The sequence below is a fragment of the Lutra lutra genome, chromosome 6 (assembly GCF_902655055.1).
Source record: "Lutra lutra chromosome 6, mLutLut1.2, whole genome shotgun sequence".
In the NCBI taxonomy this organism is placed as follows: Eukaryota; Metazoa; Chordata; class Mammalia; order Carnivora; family Mustelidae; genus Lutra; species Lutra lutra.
Genome location: NC_062283.1, coordinates 58,029,830 through 58,048,690, shown reverse-complemented (window position 1 = coordinate 58,048,690; position 18,861 = coordinate 58,029,830). Strand labels below are relative to the sequence as shown.

Here is an 18,861-nt window from a genome sequence, read left to right as displayed (position 1 = left end):
TAGCAAGTGATGTCTGCATACCCCACTGGACATTGACTGGCTCATTTACTTACCATACGTATGTGACAAGGCAACTGCATTGTGAACTTATTCAGTCAAGTCAACTAAATTGTAAATTCCTTACTGGCAGGGATACTGCTTCCGAGACACAGAATCTATTACCAGCTTGCACATAGTGAGAACTCCGTAATCCTTTATTCATTATGTGATGATGAATATTCAGTATCTTCATATATTCTGAGTACCCTCAGAGTGGTAGTTATTAAATAAAATTAGAAGGACTTTGGTTGCTGGTTTTCCCCAGTCTAAATTGGGGCAGGAAGAGATCATATAAAAATTATATCAAGGGCACATATTGTATAGAGCACTGGGTGTTTTATGCAAACAATGAATCGTGGAACACTACATCAAAAACTAATGATGTACTGTATGGTGACTAACATAACACAATAAAAAATAAAAATAATAATAATACTAAAAAAATTATATCAAATATGTTTCTATTTACAATGGTTCCTAGTCTGCAAAGCTGGGATGTGGACTTTGATATCTTGTCTTTGTAAGAACAAGGTATCAGCATGACTTATTAGAAAAAGAAGAATTATTTAGGGTCATTCTATGTTGTTAATAGAAAAAGGAATAATGGAATATCATAATAAAGAGAAATAGTTTTATAATGGAGAAGTGTCATGATATTAGTCAGGTTTATTAAGGCTTCAGAAGAGTATTCCAAGAAAAGTGGCAGAAATTCGATCAATTAAGTGAAATGCACATAAATTGAACTTAATAAAACTGCCTAAATTGCTTGGGAAAAAATGCTGTAGGGAATACACTTTTATTAGTTCTGGGTAAGGATGAATTTGATGATACAGTGAATCCTTTTCCACTTTCAATCTTGAGTTTCATGAAAACCATCAGGAATAACTTTAGAAATATTATGTGCAAGAAACTGACGACTGAAAGACCTATGTGGTCAATGTGTGGTCAGTGGTGTAGTAGTAAGAATGTAGGCACTGCAGTAAGAATCCTGGCTGCACTCCAGTCTGAGTGGACTTCGACAACTACTCAGTCTCTGTCGGTGCACAACCCCATTGTGTGCGAGGACTGCTCCCAGGGACCTACAACACACAGGCCATGTGCTAGCCTGGCCTCCAAAATATTCAGTTCTCCAGAGATCAAAGAGACTTCTTAAACCTGTGGTCTTCCAATCTCCGAATTAAAGCGAACAATAGCAATTAAAACCAAGAGAACGGAAATAATTACTGAGATAAGTAAAGCAAAATAAAGGTGTTGCTATAGGAGAGTCAGATAAATATATCTAGATTTTCTATTTATGAAGATTGAATTCACTGGGCAATTATTTAATGCTGTACTTCACTTTGCTAATACAAAGAATCCTCATGAAAAAGGCAGAAGGCACAGTTCTATTTTATGTTTCTCAACAAGGAGACCTAGAATCCTACAATTTCTACATAAACATTAACTCTCAGAACCACACATCGAACATCCTGCGATCAGTTGAAAGTGTGAGATATCTCTGCAGATTGTATTTACCGATTTTGTTATGGAAAGATTTAGCGTGACCTTTTGCTAATGATATAAAAGTGACTACTTTGTTTAATAGAGATAAAAACGCTGATTTAGCACCCATGTCTAAGAGACGTTTATCAAACCAGATATCACCCAAAACAAAAATAGGAATTAATTCCTTATTTTTTGTAATTATTAAAAATACTCAGCATTTTCACTGTGATTGTTTAACATTTTCAACACCATTGCTTCATGATTTCTACAGGGTGTCTTGTCCTTGTATATATTGTTCGTTTTTGCTGGTTAAATAATCTCCCAACTGAAAAAAGTTATTATACCTCAGGGAGGAAAGACCTGAAGGTGGGATGATTTTTTGGGGTCATGGAAAGTTCCACTCTTCAACAATCTTCTGGCTAGGTCTTGTTTGTGATTAATAACCCTCATGCTTTTTCATCTTGATATTTCTTGGTCCATACCCATAAAATTTTCCTGCTTTGTATTCATTTTTTAAGTCTATAACATTATTGGGATTTTATGCTGACTTCATAACCTTCAGAGTAACTGATCATAGCAAAATATTTCCTTCCTTATGGAGAGCAGTTTTCCATTGACCTCAATTTTAATGAATACATTTTGAAAAGAAAACATATATTACCAATTGAAATAAGCATCTCTGAAAGACTTCTCCCACCGGTAAAGAGTAATTTTTGTATTGTTTTGTTTTTCATACCTGAGGAGGCTGAATCTGATATAAAGCCAATGCTGGATTATTCAAAGCTCTGGATCATTTGACTCACTTTTAAGATTTAAGTTACCACACTGTACTGATTACTACTCATTTAGTTGTCTTCCTTCTTCACTAGACTAGGTTTCTAGAAAATAGGATCTGCAACTTATCTCTGTAACACCCTGGCCTCGTGCAGTTTCTGAAGCAATGTAAGCATGGAATACATCACTATTGAGAAAGTCTATTTATTGAGATAAGGCAGATACAGAGAGAAGGAAGTTTGGAGCACAGAAGAGACTTGCATATCTTTATAAAGAATAGAACATATGTGTTTAAGACTGAGGAGACACATCAATTTCCCAAACTTTAAAGTCTGCTGAAAACAAAAAGGCTGTGAGGTGGAGAATGTGGTCTACATATAAGAAATTATGCAGCTGGAGAGGAAAAGGCCAAGAGAATATAATGACCATTTCCAAGGTCACAGGTAGAAGATGGATTAAAAACAAACAAAAAAAACAAAAACTAAAAAAACAATGAACAAAAGATCATAACTTTTTCTCCTTCTTCACTGAAGGAAGAACAAATATAAATACCTGTTTTACATAATCTCATAAAACAAACTGAGGGTTGCTGGCGGGAGGGGGGTCGAGAGGGGGTGGGGTTATGGACATTGGGGAGGGTATGTGCTATGGTGAGTGCTGTGAAGTGTGTAAACCTGGAGATTCACAGACCTGTACCCCTGGGGATAAAAATACATTATATGTTTATTAAAAAAAAAAAAAGAAAGAAATACCTGTTTTAAAGAGACGAGGAATAATTTTCTTCGAGAGGGACATTAAATAGTGAATAGGTTACTGAAAGTATTTATACACAACAAGGCTTTCTGAAATGTGCAGATTAGATAACCTTCCAAAATTTCTTTTAATGAAGCCTTATGAATATATAAGCACAAAATATGATGCTTATGTCTGATCCCTTTAGAAATGCATGCCATAATTACTGAATATTCTTTAGAACAGTAAATAAAAGAGAAATCAATTCCCTATCTTATATGTCTCTGCAAAATATGAGCATAGATTCGACTTTCTCAAAAGCTTTTGCTTTTTGCCAAAGATAAAGTATTTAATATAGAACAGGAGTGGGGTACCAAATGTTTAATTTCTTTTTGTGATATATAATTTCAACTTTTCAGTGCCCAGTGGCACATATCACATCATTCATATGGATTAGGAAAACATCCCTTTTTACCTCATTCTATCAAGTGATTTATAATTGCCACTTAAAAATAATAAGTGAGGGAGTATATGATTTGTGAATCCACTAGGCTGCTAATGGAACAGCTCTCTACTGACCCAAGAAAGGCGCTTAAATTGTTATGGCTCCTATGTAGTTGGAACTACTTTAAATATTCATTGCACTTTAATGAACATACTTTTCCTTTAATTAGACATGGTGTTAATACTGTTTTAATCTGAATTGATTTGCCACACTGATCTGGGGAAATCTGAATCTGTTTATGAATGAGTTCGAAGTCTCAAGCTTGCTAAAACTAGTAGTTAACGTTCCCAAAACTCTTATGTCTAGAAAAGAAGTATAATATTATTTTCACAGGTGAAAAGATACAAGCTATGGCATTTAGCTAAAGATTAAATAAATTTGGGGTAAGCTAAGATTGGGAATATTTTGAAATTCTTTAATATCATGCTTTTAATACTCAAAATATGACAATTAAAAAGATCATTAAGTCACTTGATCTTTCATTCATTCAACACATATTTATTGTTACTATGCACTTACCAAAAGGATGGGCTAACAATGGAGAGCGTTAATGAATTATTTGCAAGGTAGCAAAAATGACCACCTCACGATATGAAGGAATTTGGTTTATCTTGGGGAAAATCAAGGAGCTAATAAAAACTTAAAAAGAAGTGGAAATCTATTTTAAGTCCTAGTATTATACTTTTTTGAACTCTCAAGATTTATTATCTTTGCCTCTATCACCATAATAATATTTATCATGTGCCTACAGGTTTTTTCATTAATATTTATCATGTGCCTACAGGTTTTCTTCATTAATCTCCTTACAAAAATGTATTAAGTAAGCATGCCTTTTCAAGTGTCAAGGGATATATTTTCCCAATACATTTAGCGATCCAGGATTTAGCAATATATTTAGCAATCCAGGATATCTCCGGAGCATCACAGATTGATTAAGACATCATATTTCTGGCCAGTCAGTACCAGGTTATGGAATTATAGGTGAGGATGAAGTTGTTTATTTGCCTAGAGAGCTCATGAAGGCAGTTTACCTGGTGGGAATCTGGTACTGTGAGTGTTGGTATCAAAGCAAATGCTCTCTCCCTTGAGACCACAAACAGGGCCTGCGGCTAGTGTTCAGGACAAAGAGCATTTCCCCCCTATCCTCTCCTCTGCAAAGTTGCTCAGTAGGATGGTGGGATCTTTCTGGTCTAAGGTCCTTCAGTGTTTCTCAATCTGGTTATCCACTGCCATCATATAAAGATTTTGAAAACACCAATGCTCAGGCCCTTCCCCAGAGATTCTAATTCAACGGTCTGGGGAGGAGCTCCAGGGCCTGCTAAAATTGGGAAGTTCGTCAATTGTTTCTTTTGAGAATCACTGAGCTATAACAAGTGAAAAGCAGTAAAAATTACTTTATGATAGGAGAAGCCACAAGCTACTCTTAGAAGCTTAATGTTGGATGTGGTCCTTAAGTAAATTATAGCATTTTGGAGTTGGTCTATAAATAAATCAGGTCCTTCTAATTTGTATACAGGGTTTTTCTCGGAGCACCTGCTCCCCTGGAACTTGTTGACCTATATTTGTATCTTGCATTCATAAGTGCCTATACTTACCAAAGAAACACTTAAATCTCATAAGAAAATGCTCTTTTCCTACAGCTTCTGTTGACAAGCCAGAATATATTGTTTTCTTCCTTATGCCTATTAAAGATAGTGAAAATCAGTTCCAAGAAACACTGCCCCAGAAACACTCTAAAGATAACAATAAATGAACAATTAAGTAAATTATGTCATAGTTACTTGCCAAACTTTTGAGAAATTTTCTCAAATTCTTATGAAAAAATGAAAATAAACAGGACCAAAAAAGATATATACCATATACGACAACTACGTATTTTATAGTTAAAGACTAGAAATACATCGTTTATAGAATTGGTGAGTGGAACTGTGAAAGATTTTTCACTCTGTTTCCTAATCTTTCCTTGGTATTGTTATACTGTTGGAATGGTTTAAGAAATAGCTAACATTTATTAAGAAACTACCAAGCACCAGAAATTTTGAGAATCTATAGAATGGATATTAATAATATTATTTTTAACAGAAAAACTGAAGTTGACAAAGACATTAAGTAACATGTCTGAGTCATAGAGCTAGTAAATGACGAAATTAGATTCAAAGATTTGTCTGTTTCTTTTTTATTATCCTCTTCATCATTATTTAAAAAAATTGAAGGAGGTACTCAATCAATAAGAGCCCTGCCTCTCATCTCAATCCATTAAGAAATAGGACCCGCCTCAATAAAAACATTAGTTGTTTCAGGCTGTACGTTTAACATCCCGGTATGCTTTCCAGATACTAAACTGAGGGACATAGGGATTAGAAGTAAGGATCTCTTATCAATTTAGTTATCAACTAACAAAACATCCTTCTATCAGGAAAAAGTCTAGTAGGATAATATCAGTTTATAAACAACTTTTTGAGGTAAGTTAACTAAAAATATAAAGTTGGGCATTGTTTGACAAGAGACATACTGATAAGATGTGATTAGTTGATAAAACAGAAGTCTGAAGTTTCTCAGCCTAGAAAGATTCAAGTCCTTAAAAATAATCCCCAAGGTAAAAAAATGGCTGGAAAGAATGAAATGATAATAAAAGTCAATTTGCTAATACCAGTTTTATGTGCCATTCCCTTCGAGAGATACGCTCTATCTATGAAAAGGGGTCATTAAACTAGTTCAGACCCTGAACTTCTCAGCCCCCTGGGAGCTCTAGCAGGGTGTGTGTCTGTCTTGGGGGGCACTTACTGGTGCCCCACCACTCCTGTCCTCATGCTCCATTACTCAGGCTCTGCCTCTTCCACCCAGGAATTGGCCCTAAAGAGATCATCCCGCAAAATGCACTAAGCAAGGAGACCTGGTTCCTGGGAAGAGAGAAATGAAAAACTAGAATTCTCTCGCATTTTTTTTTAAAGCTAGAAATCTGAACCAGATATGATCACTGCCCTTAAAAGTCTTATACTCTTGAAGGAAAATAAGACAGATCTAAATAACACATACACTCCTTCGTGCTGTTATACACATGTTTAATACCTTGTTTCATCTTTGTTTCTAATGCAACATTTCATGCGTGGAATGGGTAACCTATCCTGTCTAGTGTTCAAATTTTGCTTTGCTAATATTCCCATGCTACAGATTTTTCACTAATCTATACCCATCATCTACATTCTTTAATTAAATTTTTTTCTTGTGTATAAATATTCTTAATCTTCTCATAGATAAAATATAAAACAAAAGACATTTCTGCTAAATGGAATCTTTTCCCAGTGTAGTCTTTGGGTAAGTTTTTTATTCATTAAATTTTCATTTCACTAGCAAATAAACACTTGGAACTACTAAAACAATAAATGTAACTTGGGTTTCCTGTGGGCACAATGTAGAGATAAGGTCATAGTAAGAAGAACTTGTTTCACTTTCTTGTATCCTCACTCCGAAACAGGAAGTCTGCCCCTGAAAACTTTTACCCATGCATCTCTGGGAGTCCTTCTGCTATCTTTACTACATCCCAAATAGACTTTTCCTGGTCTTCTCCATCTCCTTGGTTGATTGCCACTACTGTGAGTCAGCACTGATGTTGGTCCCTGGGACTTTCTGAAGTCAATGCTGTGGCTTTCAGAGGTGAGTCTGTGAATTTTCATACCACTGGGCTCCTAGATAAAATATTGGACACCCAGTTAAATCTGAGTATCTGATAAGTAAAGAGAGCAATATATAGGGGACATACTTATATTAAAAAAATTATCCTTTGTTCATCCAACATTCAAATTTAACTTGGTGTCTTGTATTTTTATTTGCTATACCTAGCAACGCTATCAGGTACCCATGCCATGTTATGCTCCCTGCAGTCTCTCCTGAGCTAAAGTCACATGTGTGCTGTGTACATGTGGGGAAAATCTCTCTCTCTCTCTCTCTCTCTCCTTCTTCTGATAGTTTTTTTGGCTCTTTAGCCCAAAGCTAGCTTGCTTGTGCCTCATATATCTCAGGACCCTTCATAGAAACAACTTTCAGTGTCTTTCTGTGGCCATCTATCTTGAGGGTTTAGACACAACCTAAGAATGTCAGGCTCACTGGCATGGGCTTTTTCCCTTGTCCTTTTAGAATTTTCCCCAAGGGCTTGCCCTACAGATCTCCTTATTGGCTAGCTCCTCCCAGGCAAATCAATTTTTATAATGAAGGCTCCCAGGTCTATCAGCTTATGAGGTACATACAATTTTATTTCAGCAAAGACTTAGAACAAATCTGTATTCACTGTTAGACTGTGATTAAGGGAACTGCCTTCAAAGTACCTCTAAAGTGCATGGAAGTGTTCTCTACCTTTGGAAGCACTTAGAGAAACTCCAGGGAAAAAGTGGATTTGGGGCCTCAGCTTTTCAGAAATGTGGGTGAGTTTGACAGTGAAAGAAATTCCAAGCAAAAGGAACAGTATAAATGGAGGCAAGAAAACAGGGAAGTTCAGGGTAGGGTTACTTTGGTTTGGTGACAGTATATGATATAGTGTAACCTGAATCTGTAAGGAAAGTTGGGGACCTGGCCAAGGAAAGTTCTCCATGGCCATGGTCAGGAGCTTGTAACTTCTTCTCCAAGCAATGGGAAGTACTTACAGGATTTCTTTAGAAGAAAATAAAATCAACAAAATATAATCAAGTCCTATTACACAGATTATGTTTCAAGTGTGAGAAATTACAGGAGAGAGATTAGATTATCAGACAAATAAAAAAAGGTAATGGGTAATGAAGGCCCGAGGGGGAGAGAAGAGAAAGAAAAGGAAAAAATAATTGAAAAGGAGACTTGGTATGAAACCTTTATAATCCATTTAATCAGCAGAGGAGGGTTTTTGTTTGTTTGTTTGTTTGTTTGTTTATTAATTCCAGGCACCCAGGCTCTTCCAGACTAATTAAGTCAGAATCTTTGGGGATGAGACCTACACATCAGTATTTTGAAGGCCTCCCTCATGATTCCTGTACTCAGGCAAGATTGAGCACCATTACTGTAGAACAAGGGTTCCTGCACTTCAATAGGAATCAATCACCTACAGACCTTGTTGTGTACCTCTCTTAAAGTTTCAGCAGATACGGAATGAGGTCTGAGGATTCATATTTCTAACAAGTTCCTAGCTGGTTTTGATGCTGTTGGTTCAAGGACCATGTTAGGAGAACTCCTGGCGTCAGGACCAGTAGTTAATTAGCTATTACTGTGTATGCATGTCTTGGGTGGTTGCGGGTAGGGGAAAAAAGTTAATTATAGGTGATGGACATCCTGAGCCTGAGTAAATGACACAATAGAGATGCCATTCAAAGAGTCATAGATGTAGAAGAAAATAGAAGTTTGGCTTGAATGAGAATATTGAGAGAAAAGACAATGAAAAAGAGTGTTCTATGAGGGCCATTATAAATACAGAGTAGTAGGAAGAGGGAGCCAGTAAGAAGTAGAGAACCATCAGAGACAGAAGAGGAGAACCAGAATGACACAAATGCCTCTAGGGGAGAGAGTGGTCAAGGCTACTGTACTAAGAACAACAATATACTTCCAAACTCACTGAACACAGAAACCGAGGTCCCACACTTTCCTTATCTTCTTTTTACTATCCTTAGCAAAGAGAGGTCACATTCAGAATGATAACCCTGGAGGCAGCTTAAGGTCTTCAGTGCAAAAAACAGAGGGATCTGTGTCCCTCATACTGTACTTACTAAGGAAATGAGGATACTACCATATGACACAAAGCTTTTTCAGCTTTGAGGGTTGAAACAAAAAGAGCTTTTCACTTAATCGGGATAAGGACAAAGTATCAGCATGCAAGCAGTTAAGCCACCAGCAGTTGTAAAGAATTTACAATGAACTGGGTGCTGTTGTAATGCTGCATGTCGTTCCTGCTCACAATATGGTTCGTGGACTAGTGGCATCAGCATCGCTTGCTAGAAATGCAGACTGTCACCCACACCAGACCTACTGAAACAGAATCTGTTTTTTTAACAAGATCCCTTGGTAACAATTAGAGCTCGAGAAGCACTGTTTTTAGGTATCATGAACTCATTTAACCTACTCAATGCTAACCTACTCAATAGTAGGGACTATGAGAAGGGAGCTGAATTACAAAGAGGTGAAAAAATATTTGTAGAGAGTCAGAGAGCTCATGGGGCAATGATCTAAACCAAGATAGTCTAGTCTAAACCGAGACCTGGATCTAACTTGTGTTACACCAACCCTCAAGAAAGTCTCCAATGGCCCTCAACACCATCGTTGCTGAAAACTTCCATCCACGGTGGCTCTTGTCCAATGCTTCTAAGGTTCATGTCCTCCCTTTTGTGCACTGTGTCTACCATCCAACTTATGCATGTTAACCTCCTCAGCTTAGATCTCAACTCACAGTCACTTCCTCAAGAAAACAATTTCTAATACCTCAAGAATTGGTATTCCACTCTTTCTACTCTCACGGCATCATTTATTTTTCCTACTATGATAAAAATTTATGTGATTTTTGTCTTTTTTATGAGACTCAAGCTCCTGGAGGGCAAATGCACATGTGTTTTGTACCTCACAGGATCTCCAATCTGCCCAATACAGAGCCTGGTACATAGTTGACACAGTTGTTACCTGGATGAGTGTGTGCAGGAATGGCTTTTGAACCAAACGTGCATCTTGTCCATATTAGCATGACCTGCAGTGACACTCACAACCGAACATTCTCTCCCTCCACGGAATTAAGAAAACTGGTGAGGTGAAAGTACAGACCTGAACAGTCAAAGGGAAGTATAAACTTTGAGGCTGAACCCTAACCCTCCAGGCAAGTCTGCATCTGCCATGAACCTTCAGGATCTCCTGAAGCCATGAGAACTCTTTGAACATATTTCTGCTTTCCAGAATCCAGAGCCTATACTCTGCCTTCAGGCTTTGAGACAGCAGAGGAAAGTCAGAGTGGCCCAGGTGAGGCCTCTCCATGTTGGAAGGGTAGATCTGGAGGGAAAACATTGGCTGTTCTAACACAAATCCTATAACTAAACAGAGTCCATTCATTCTGAGTGCTGCTCATCAGGTACCTTTCAGAGGCCCTGAATTCCCTTGAATGACTGAGAATAAGCCTTGATTTCAGTGAATGGCTCTACCATAATAATCCTATTTGAGAAAATTGGATTGCAAGGCCACTTTAAAAATATACTCCACTGTAATTTTGTGTTTCATCTTCCCAAACACTCTTGCTCCTATGGATAGTTCCTATACCTTGTGTTATCATATTATATTAACATAATTAGGCTAACTAGGCCTTAATGTTGCTACTCTTGTAAAATAACTGCAAAGGGGCTTGAGAAAAATGCTGCTGACGTTTTTTCTTAAAGAGATGGTTAGATTTAATTTCAACATTTTTGGAAAATATTGAATGACAGTAATCAGCTTTAAGCTTAACCAGGTGACGGTCCCAACGACAGATGACAGGGATGAGGGTTTCTCAGTGTAGAATAGCTGCTTGCTAATTCTCCAGGCATTTCTTCAATGTCTCTACCACATGACTCAATCATATGGATACAGGCTCAACTACTTGATTTTCTTTCTTATGGGTGTTTTTGGTCTGAATTGACATGTGCTACTTCAAGCTCAGTCACGAATGAAGAATACTTAGGTCAACCTTGTGTCTTAGACCTGAATTTCTCAAACTCTTAAATGCATACGAGTCATCCAGTGGCCTTGTGAAAATGCAGATCCCAGTCAGGTATGACTTGGGGAGTTTTCATTTCTAATAAGCTCCCAGGTGATACTACTGCTATGGGTCCATACACAACACTTTGGGGAGCAAGGTCTTAGAAAACAAAATGACATTGATTTTGTGGTATACAATGCAACTTGGCACCCTTATAAGCCATATGCATTGCCTAAATGTTGCTGTGTGCCAAGGCTGTGATGAATGTAACCCTATCCACCAGCACTCGGGCAGAAATAATCCAGAGAAATGAGTCACTTCCAGGATTCCACCCTGGGGAGGGGGCCCCTGGGGTGATCTGTTTGACTCAGGGAAGAAATAGACCTTCTGTCCAGTCTAGAGCTGTCTTGGGCAAATATAGAATCTTGGAATTTCCAGGTTTCCTCTTTAAAAATATTTATACTGAGCACATAGAGAAGTGTTTGGATGTATCTTGAATAGGTTCGAGCATATGCTGATCACTCTAAAATTGAATTAAAAGCAATGTGGTCCAATAATTGTGTAATAGCTACCAGGTTAAAATGGAAAATACTCTCCAAACACAATATAAAAACAAAATAAATTAGCTTGTTTCAGTTAAATAATGTGTATCATAGAAAAGATTAGGAAAACAACTGTTAGAGCTAATTATTGCTTAAAGTGGCAGGAGAGACAAGGGAGTGGTTCATTTTATTCCTCCTATGCTTCCACCATGTTGGATGTGTCAAAGAGGAAAAAATAACTTTTCCTTGCCCTTACCCCAAGCTCCTGGTAGTCTTGTACCACTGAGGGAAGTACCAGCAGATCAACTGAGAGTAAGAAAATGAGAAGAATGGAGAGAATCATTTCTGTTCCTTTAAAAAAAAATCCCTTAAACCTTGATTTTCAAAAATGAAAAGAGTACAAACAAAATTACAAAAAATATTTAGTTCAGTTAAAAATAGGTCTTTGTTAAAGTCAAGTAGAAGGAGATAGACCCCCACACCAAGGAAGTCTTTTGCCCACTTGGATGCTCAGTGTTGGAGGAGGTCATCAAGAGGACGTAACCACCGGTTGACCCATGAGCTGGACCTGGACCTCAGGCTCCTCACCGCCCCACCCCTGGCCTTGGAATGTATGTTCTGTCCACTATTCTTATAGTGGGAGACGTTTTCAAGGATGCAGCCCTGAGAGAGCAATGTGTTGTTGAGACTATCTGGACAGTGTATGTGACTGAACCCAGATAGGTCTCTATATTGGCTTTTAAGATTCTTGTGGGCAGGTATAGAGGTCTACTCATCTTGGGGCTGCCCAAGACAAGCCTCGTAGGTAAGTTCTCTTGCTTATTAAACCTGCCACCTTCCAGTCCAGAGCAACCTGCTTCTTCCTTTGGTCTCTCCTTGCCCTCTTTGTGTAGGGACCAATTTTTAAACCAGGACTCAGAGAGACTTAATTAACTAATCCTGACATGATGGCTAGGAAATAGATGTTACAATAATTTCACTAGGAGACTATGATTAACATCATTCAATAGCATAGTTCACATCTAACCAAATACATCTACTTTATTCCACAGGAAAAAATATTCCAGTATATATTCCCAAATCCACTGTGATGACACTCATTTACTACATAGTGGAATGTTACAGAAGAATATTAGGACTTGAGGCCCAGACTGGTGATGGGACTTGTCCATTGTCACACAAATCTTTAAAGAACTAGGTTTAGAACTTAGATGCTCTGAACATTTCTCAGTTTAGTCTGCATTGTTTTATCTCATGCTATCTAATCAATCTTTTTTTTCCTGATGCCAATTTAAGACAAAAACATCCAAGCTTGTCTGACACAAAATCCTCTGTCTGAGAACCTGGGGCCATATTATAGTCTTCCCACTTACAGTTGATCCTGAACCCTGACCAGGGTTTGTTCTGAGTTGATGTGAAATGATATTAAAGATGAAATCATGTGTCAGTGAGAAATTTGCTGAACAATTTGTAGCAGGTTCCATGATACGCAGAGGGTAGGAGTTTGTCTAGACTGGAAGTTTCATTCCCTTATGGGTGAATAAGAGAATTGAGGCTTCATTTCACCAACTTGTGGACTGGTGATAGGCATTAGATTGTCTTAGTAAAAAGATCTCTTGTTACAAAGAATGGTACATGGTATGATAGGACTAATATAGCATTGGGATTAAGAATATGAACTTTGGTACAGACAGACCTAGATTTAAATCCCAGCTCCAACCTGTACTACCCTGGAGAGTCTTGTAGAAGTCATTCAACCTCATGATCTTTAGTTTCCTTACCTATCAAATGACAATAAAAATATTCCTCTGACTTATAAACTTGTAAAAATAGCATAGTGTGTCTAAAACACCAGTATCACATAGTACACAATGTGAACATTCAATAAGGTAATAATGTTTTCCCTTATTAAAAGATAGAATCAGGAAGGTAAGCTTAAATCAAAATATCCCAAGGTAAGATCCTGAAATGGATGTCTAATAAGATTTTAGGATAAACTAGGGAAAAAGGTCTAGAGAATGACCTTTCTTGGAAGTTTCTCAAAATAATGTTGGTCCTCATTCTCCATGTTGGCTTATGTTGTCCTTCCACTCAGACTGGAACTAAGTAATCAATGGCAACATCTTCCAAACCTGGAAGTGTACCCGAAGAAACACTGTCCCTCATGAAGAAACAGGAAAGTTTTTTTTGCTCCTGTTCTTAAGTGCAGTGTATTGAAGCACGGATGCTTCAGTTAAACATCTGTTCATAGGTATGATATTAATGAAATTTAACAGGGAGGACAGGCTGCAGGGGAATCAAATCTGCTTCATTTCCTCCTTGCCATTTGCTATGGACCACATTTGTCTATTTCTTCTTTACCTGTGCTTTTACTGTGGTAAAAATAAAGAACTGGAGACATGGAAATTGTTACTTTCTTAGAATTAGCCAGATGGAAAAGTGAGGTCATGATGGCCTACAAGGAGAAATACCACCTGCAAACACCTGGGCCACTTGAATAATCATGGAAACATTTCTTTGAGTCCAGAGCAGTCCTTGCTTAAGGATTTTGATGCCTGATTCATTTTATTCAAGAGTCTGGTCCAGCAAAATGTGAAGTATTTGATTTAAAAATTCGGTCTGGCCACATTGTATTAACCTATAGAATACGTAGCTTTCCTAAGTTGGGGGCAGGGGGGAAGGCCTCTAAACCAAAACACCTTATAGAGATCTGGAGAATGTAGAGAATACCTTTAAAAATAAAAGCATGCCACAGAGGTTTGAAAAGTGGTGATAATTTTGTGATACCACAGTACAAATGTCCAAATTAATAGGCTAATCAATGATGTGAATACTATCTACAAAGAATCAGATTAGGTTGGAGTGGGGGAACACAAAGAGCATGCTTAGAAGGAATATAAGACTTGAACTTTGTACTTAATTGGGGATATAATAATGGATATGATAATATAATGATTTTAATAACAGGTACACTCATAGAGTTCGTATTTCATAGGTGTGGACATTGTATATTTTGGCATATTTTCTACATAGTCTTTGAAAATGTGTGTATGTTTTATATCTTCTGTAACATCTTTTCTCGTACCAGCTTTATTTGAGCCTCTCTTTGGAATTCGATGCCAGCCAACTTTCTATGTCCCTGCTTCTCTGGATCACCTTGTCAAGATAATCATGTTTATCAGAAGTTCTAAATCCTTCTGTGCTCAGGACTACTTGGGTGTCTTCATAATATTTGGGAGATGCCTTTCCAATTGTCAGAGCTGTTTCTGGCCACTTCTTTCTGTCAAACAGTGTTTACACATCTACAGAGGATCTCCAAGAACTGACCTACTGCTTCTTTCATGTCAAGAGATTGCCAGTTATCCAACCAGTGCTATTTATTATCCAACCAGTGCTTTTTATTTAGCCACAACTCCCTGGCCCACTGATAGCATCTTCCCTCGTGAAAATTTTCCATATTGAGTTGGGAAGGGCAGTGACCCAAGTATGACAAAGGAAAGCAAAATGAATTAGAGAGCTATAAAATGTAGTATAAAATTTTCCCTCAAATAGCATACACCAGAAGTTCTCAAACTTTACCATGTATCAACATCACAGGGACAACCCTTTGAGAATCACTGCCACATGTGAATCAAAATCATTTCCAAATAACATGCAATCCAAACAAAAGACCCCCTCATTTTGCTCTGTGACAAGGCGTTCTTAACCTAGAAGTTCTTGGAGACACTTTGATAAGATTCTAGGCATTTGTGGTACTGTACAAATTATATATTATATTACGTTGGCATGGGTGCAGTTACCACTGGATGCTTGAGAAAGCCCACTGCTCTCCACAGAGAATCCAGGGATTCATTTTCTCAAACAGCTTCTACAAGTCCCACTGAGGCCATGCACAGAGAGTCAAGCCAGCACACTGGAGGAGGCACTGATATTAGAATGTAGCAGAATAAGGTCTACAGAGCCTATGTGTATAGAGCCAATGTGTAATTCTCCTGTTCTTTTTATGGTAAATAGAACAATTTTACTACCACTACACTGACCTTTGTAATCAATTACTCCATTCTTCTATGGTTACCCACTGACTCTTACTAAGATGTAGATCTACCAACCAGTCAGCCAGAAAGTTTAGATGGAGCACCAGTTATAGGCCTAGTATGGTGTTGGTTCAATGAGGAACCCCAGAAATTGCAGAGCCCCTGCTTGCAGATAATTCTGGGTGAAGATACTGACATATATTACTTTTAAGCCCCATGAGAATAAAACCTTGCTTTTCTTACCTCAAATCCTGTCTTGTGGGCCTAGAAGAGCCCCTAGTAAATCAGAGGAGCACAACCAATCATTAAGTGAGTGCATCTAAGACCTCAGGGGTTTATACTGTAAATCATAATGATATTGCCAGGTAAACAAAATATTCACAGTGGCTGATTGGACAAAGCTCTTACACCTGGAGAGTACTGCCGAATAAAGGAAATAAGGGACCCAACTAATAATGCATATGAATAATCAGTAAACTTGCCTCAATAGGTAAAACAAATTGATGCTTAAATATGAAACATTTCCAAACCTTTCTTAAACCAGATGTCTGGCAAAGCTAAGAACTCAGGTAAAAGACTGTGGACTAGAAAGATCACCTCTCCACTGCATTCTTTTCTATAGCAAGTGATAATGTTGATGGCAAAAGATTCAGGTAACAAAAAAGCATGCTGCCCAACCATATATTCACGCTTCCTTCAATAAGTATGAAGCCAGCAAGCCCTTACCTAGATTTCAAGCTGATGAATCATCTGTCTAGTTTCAGTAAACCCCAAGGGATTGCTCAGCTTTGTAAAGCTGAAACTGTGTCAGCCTCTGGATGCATTTAAACAGGACAACATGCTAAAAGGAGGCAGGTTATGAGGTTTCCTGAGGCATCCCTGGTTTCTAAGTGCATTAAGTTCTCCCTCATTGCACAAAAAAAAAGAAAAAAGAAAAAAAAAGCTTTTTAACTAAACAAAACCTGGAGAAAGTTCTTTTTAAATCATGTATGGATGACTGACTCTATCTGACTCTATCAAATCCATAAACAGAAGTATTAATGATTTCTTATGTGAGGCCATTCATTTATCCAAACTGGTATCCTTCCTATTCCATTATCTCCATGGAAGCACACACATAGCCTTATATATACATCAGAAGAAAGAAAATTCCTCCTTCTTGGGAAACACCTGTCTTGGGAGTTCTTGGTTCTTGAGCATGCACAGGGTTGAGCATACAAATGGTGCAGTGACTCTTTTAGAAGTCACATTTGTCCCTGAAACTTCAGTCACCTGGAGACTGCATGCCTCATTGCCTGCAGCAGCTCAACCCTGACAGTGTAGAATGAATTTAGAAATCTCATTTGAGGACCAAAATTTGACTTGAGAGTTTAAACAACACAATACATCTAGTGCTGAAATCTTTTTTTTTTTTTTTTTTTTGCAATTTTTGCTGACTGTAGAATCAATCTTTTTTTCTTTCTCTTTCTTGCTATTGGGCTGTTATAATAATAATTTTGGTTTAGTTTGGATTTTGTCATGGAAAAGGAAGATGACAGGACTCAGTAAACTAGTACATCAGTGAGCTGCATATCTCCATTTTTACACACAGAAAATTTCTGCTTCTTTTGCTATGCTAACACACTTACACATAATTCCTGGAATCCCTACTACATTCATATCCACTGCTCTCAGACACACACTCACAAGGCACCAAAACACAAAATCTCTGCATGTCAAAATCAAGCCAGGCTGAAGATGTAGATAGGTGGATATGGCACCAGGTGGATGTGTAATCAGTAATAAGAAATACATCGAACCCCATAATGAAAAGAAATCCCCCAAATTGTTCAGGATTCCCCCTCCCCCTTCCATTCACTGATTTATTAACCCTGAACAAAGATGTAATTGCAGGGTCTCAGAAACAACTTTTTTCATTTTTTTTTTCATTTTTGGCATTTGTTTTGTTTGGCTTTGAATTTCTTAATATCTAGTCATACCATTCATTGCCTGTTTTCTTCACTCAGTTGCCCATCTTCCCCTCCCCCAAGAAATGAAAGAAGCATTAGCTTCTGAGTCTTAAGGATGAGACCTCTGCATTTTCTTTGCTTGTTTAGGGCAAGAAATGAAGTGCTGCCTCTTTAATTGGCAGAAGCATGCAGGAGGAGCATACCTTTAATTTAGTGTTGGGATACCTCACTTGCACCCTGGCTGTTGTCTTATTGGAGACGGCAGCCTGCCTGAGATCCTCTAGCACTGAAATAATATCATCCAGCACGCATTTCTTATCCTGATTTTTCAACACACATAGATGGGAAAAAGTATAATTATAGCCCTTGTGGTTCACCTTCATTTCCAGCACGGCTCGGTGGGTCTGCAGGATCCCCTCAGCCTGGAGCAAAATATTGTCCCCGGGTGGGGAGAGGAGGATCACCCTGCCATACCTCCCAGGGGTGTGTAAGTCCGAATAGAGCTGGCTTTTGGACTGGTCCAGGGGGAAAAGGCTGCTGGCCAGGCTGCGCTCGATCTTGGCCAGGCTGTGGCTGGGAGCGACCAGGCGCTCCAGGTCGCCCTCGGGCTGGAAGCGGTTGAGCGCGCTGAGGCCGAAGGTGATGGTCAGGACTGCGGGTACGGTGAGGAAAAAGACCGGGTGCCGGCTCACGCACAAGCCCAGCCTGTGGCAGAACGACTGGAGCCCTCTGCGAAGCACCTGCCGCAGCATCCTCCACCAGATCCAGCTCGCAGGCGCTCCCGGCCGTCTTAAAAAGCACATGTGACATGTGTAAGCGCCGGGCTTCCCCTCACTCCCCCATCCCACCCCCTCCCGGCCAGCCCCCTTCCCCACACCGCCGCGTCCCCACCCCCGCCGCTTCACCCCCAGCCACTCCGCCTGGTCTTTCCCCGGCCCCACCTCCATGCGCTCTTACTACTCTTTCAAACACTGCAGCAAGTTGCAGCAAGGCGGGCAAATATCGACAGCGCGCGTGGGGGCCCGCGGCGGGAGCTGCGGGGGCACCGCGGGGCCCACACCTCCCCGGCCTCCCGCGCCCTCGCCGCCTTCTGGCCCCTCTCACCGCATGAGCAGCGTTCCCGCGGTCTAGCCCT

The 18,861-nt window shown here is 38.9% G+C and overlaps 1 protein-coding gene across 1 annotated transcript in view; it reads right to left on the bottom strand.

The window, feature by feature from the left end:
* The window catches only part of PTCHD4 (patched domain containing 4), a 175,847-nt gene extending 157,318 nt beyond the window's left edge, over positions 1–18,529 (bottom strand). The window contains exon 1 of the mRNA XM_047734241.1: positions 18,104–18,529. Coding sequence (XP_047590197.1) covers positions 18,104–18,529 — 426 coding nt within the window. The remainder of the gene's footprint in view (positions 1–18,103) is intronic.
* Positions 18,530–18,861: the final 332 nt, after the last annotated feature.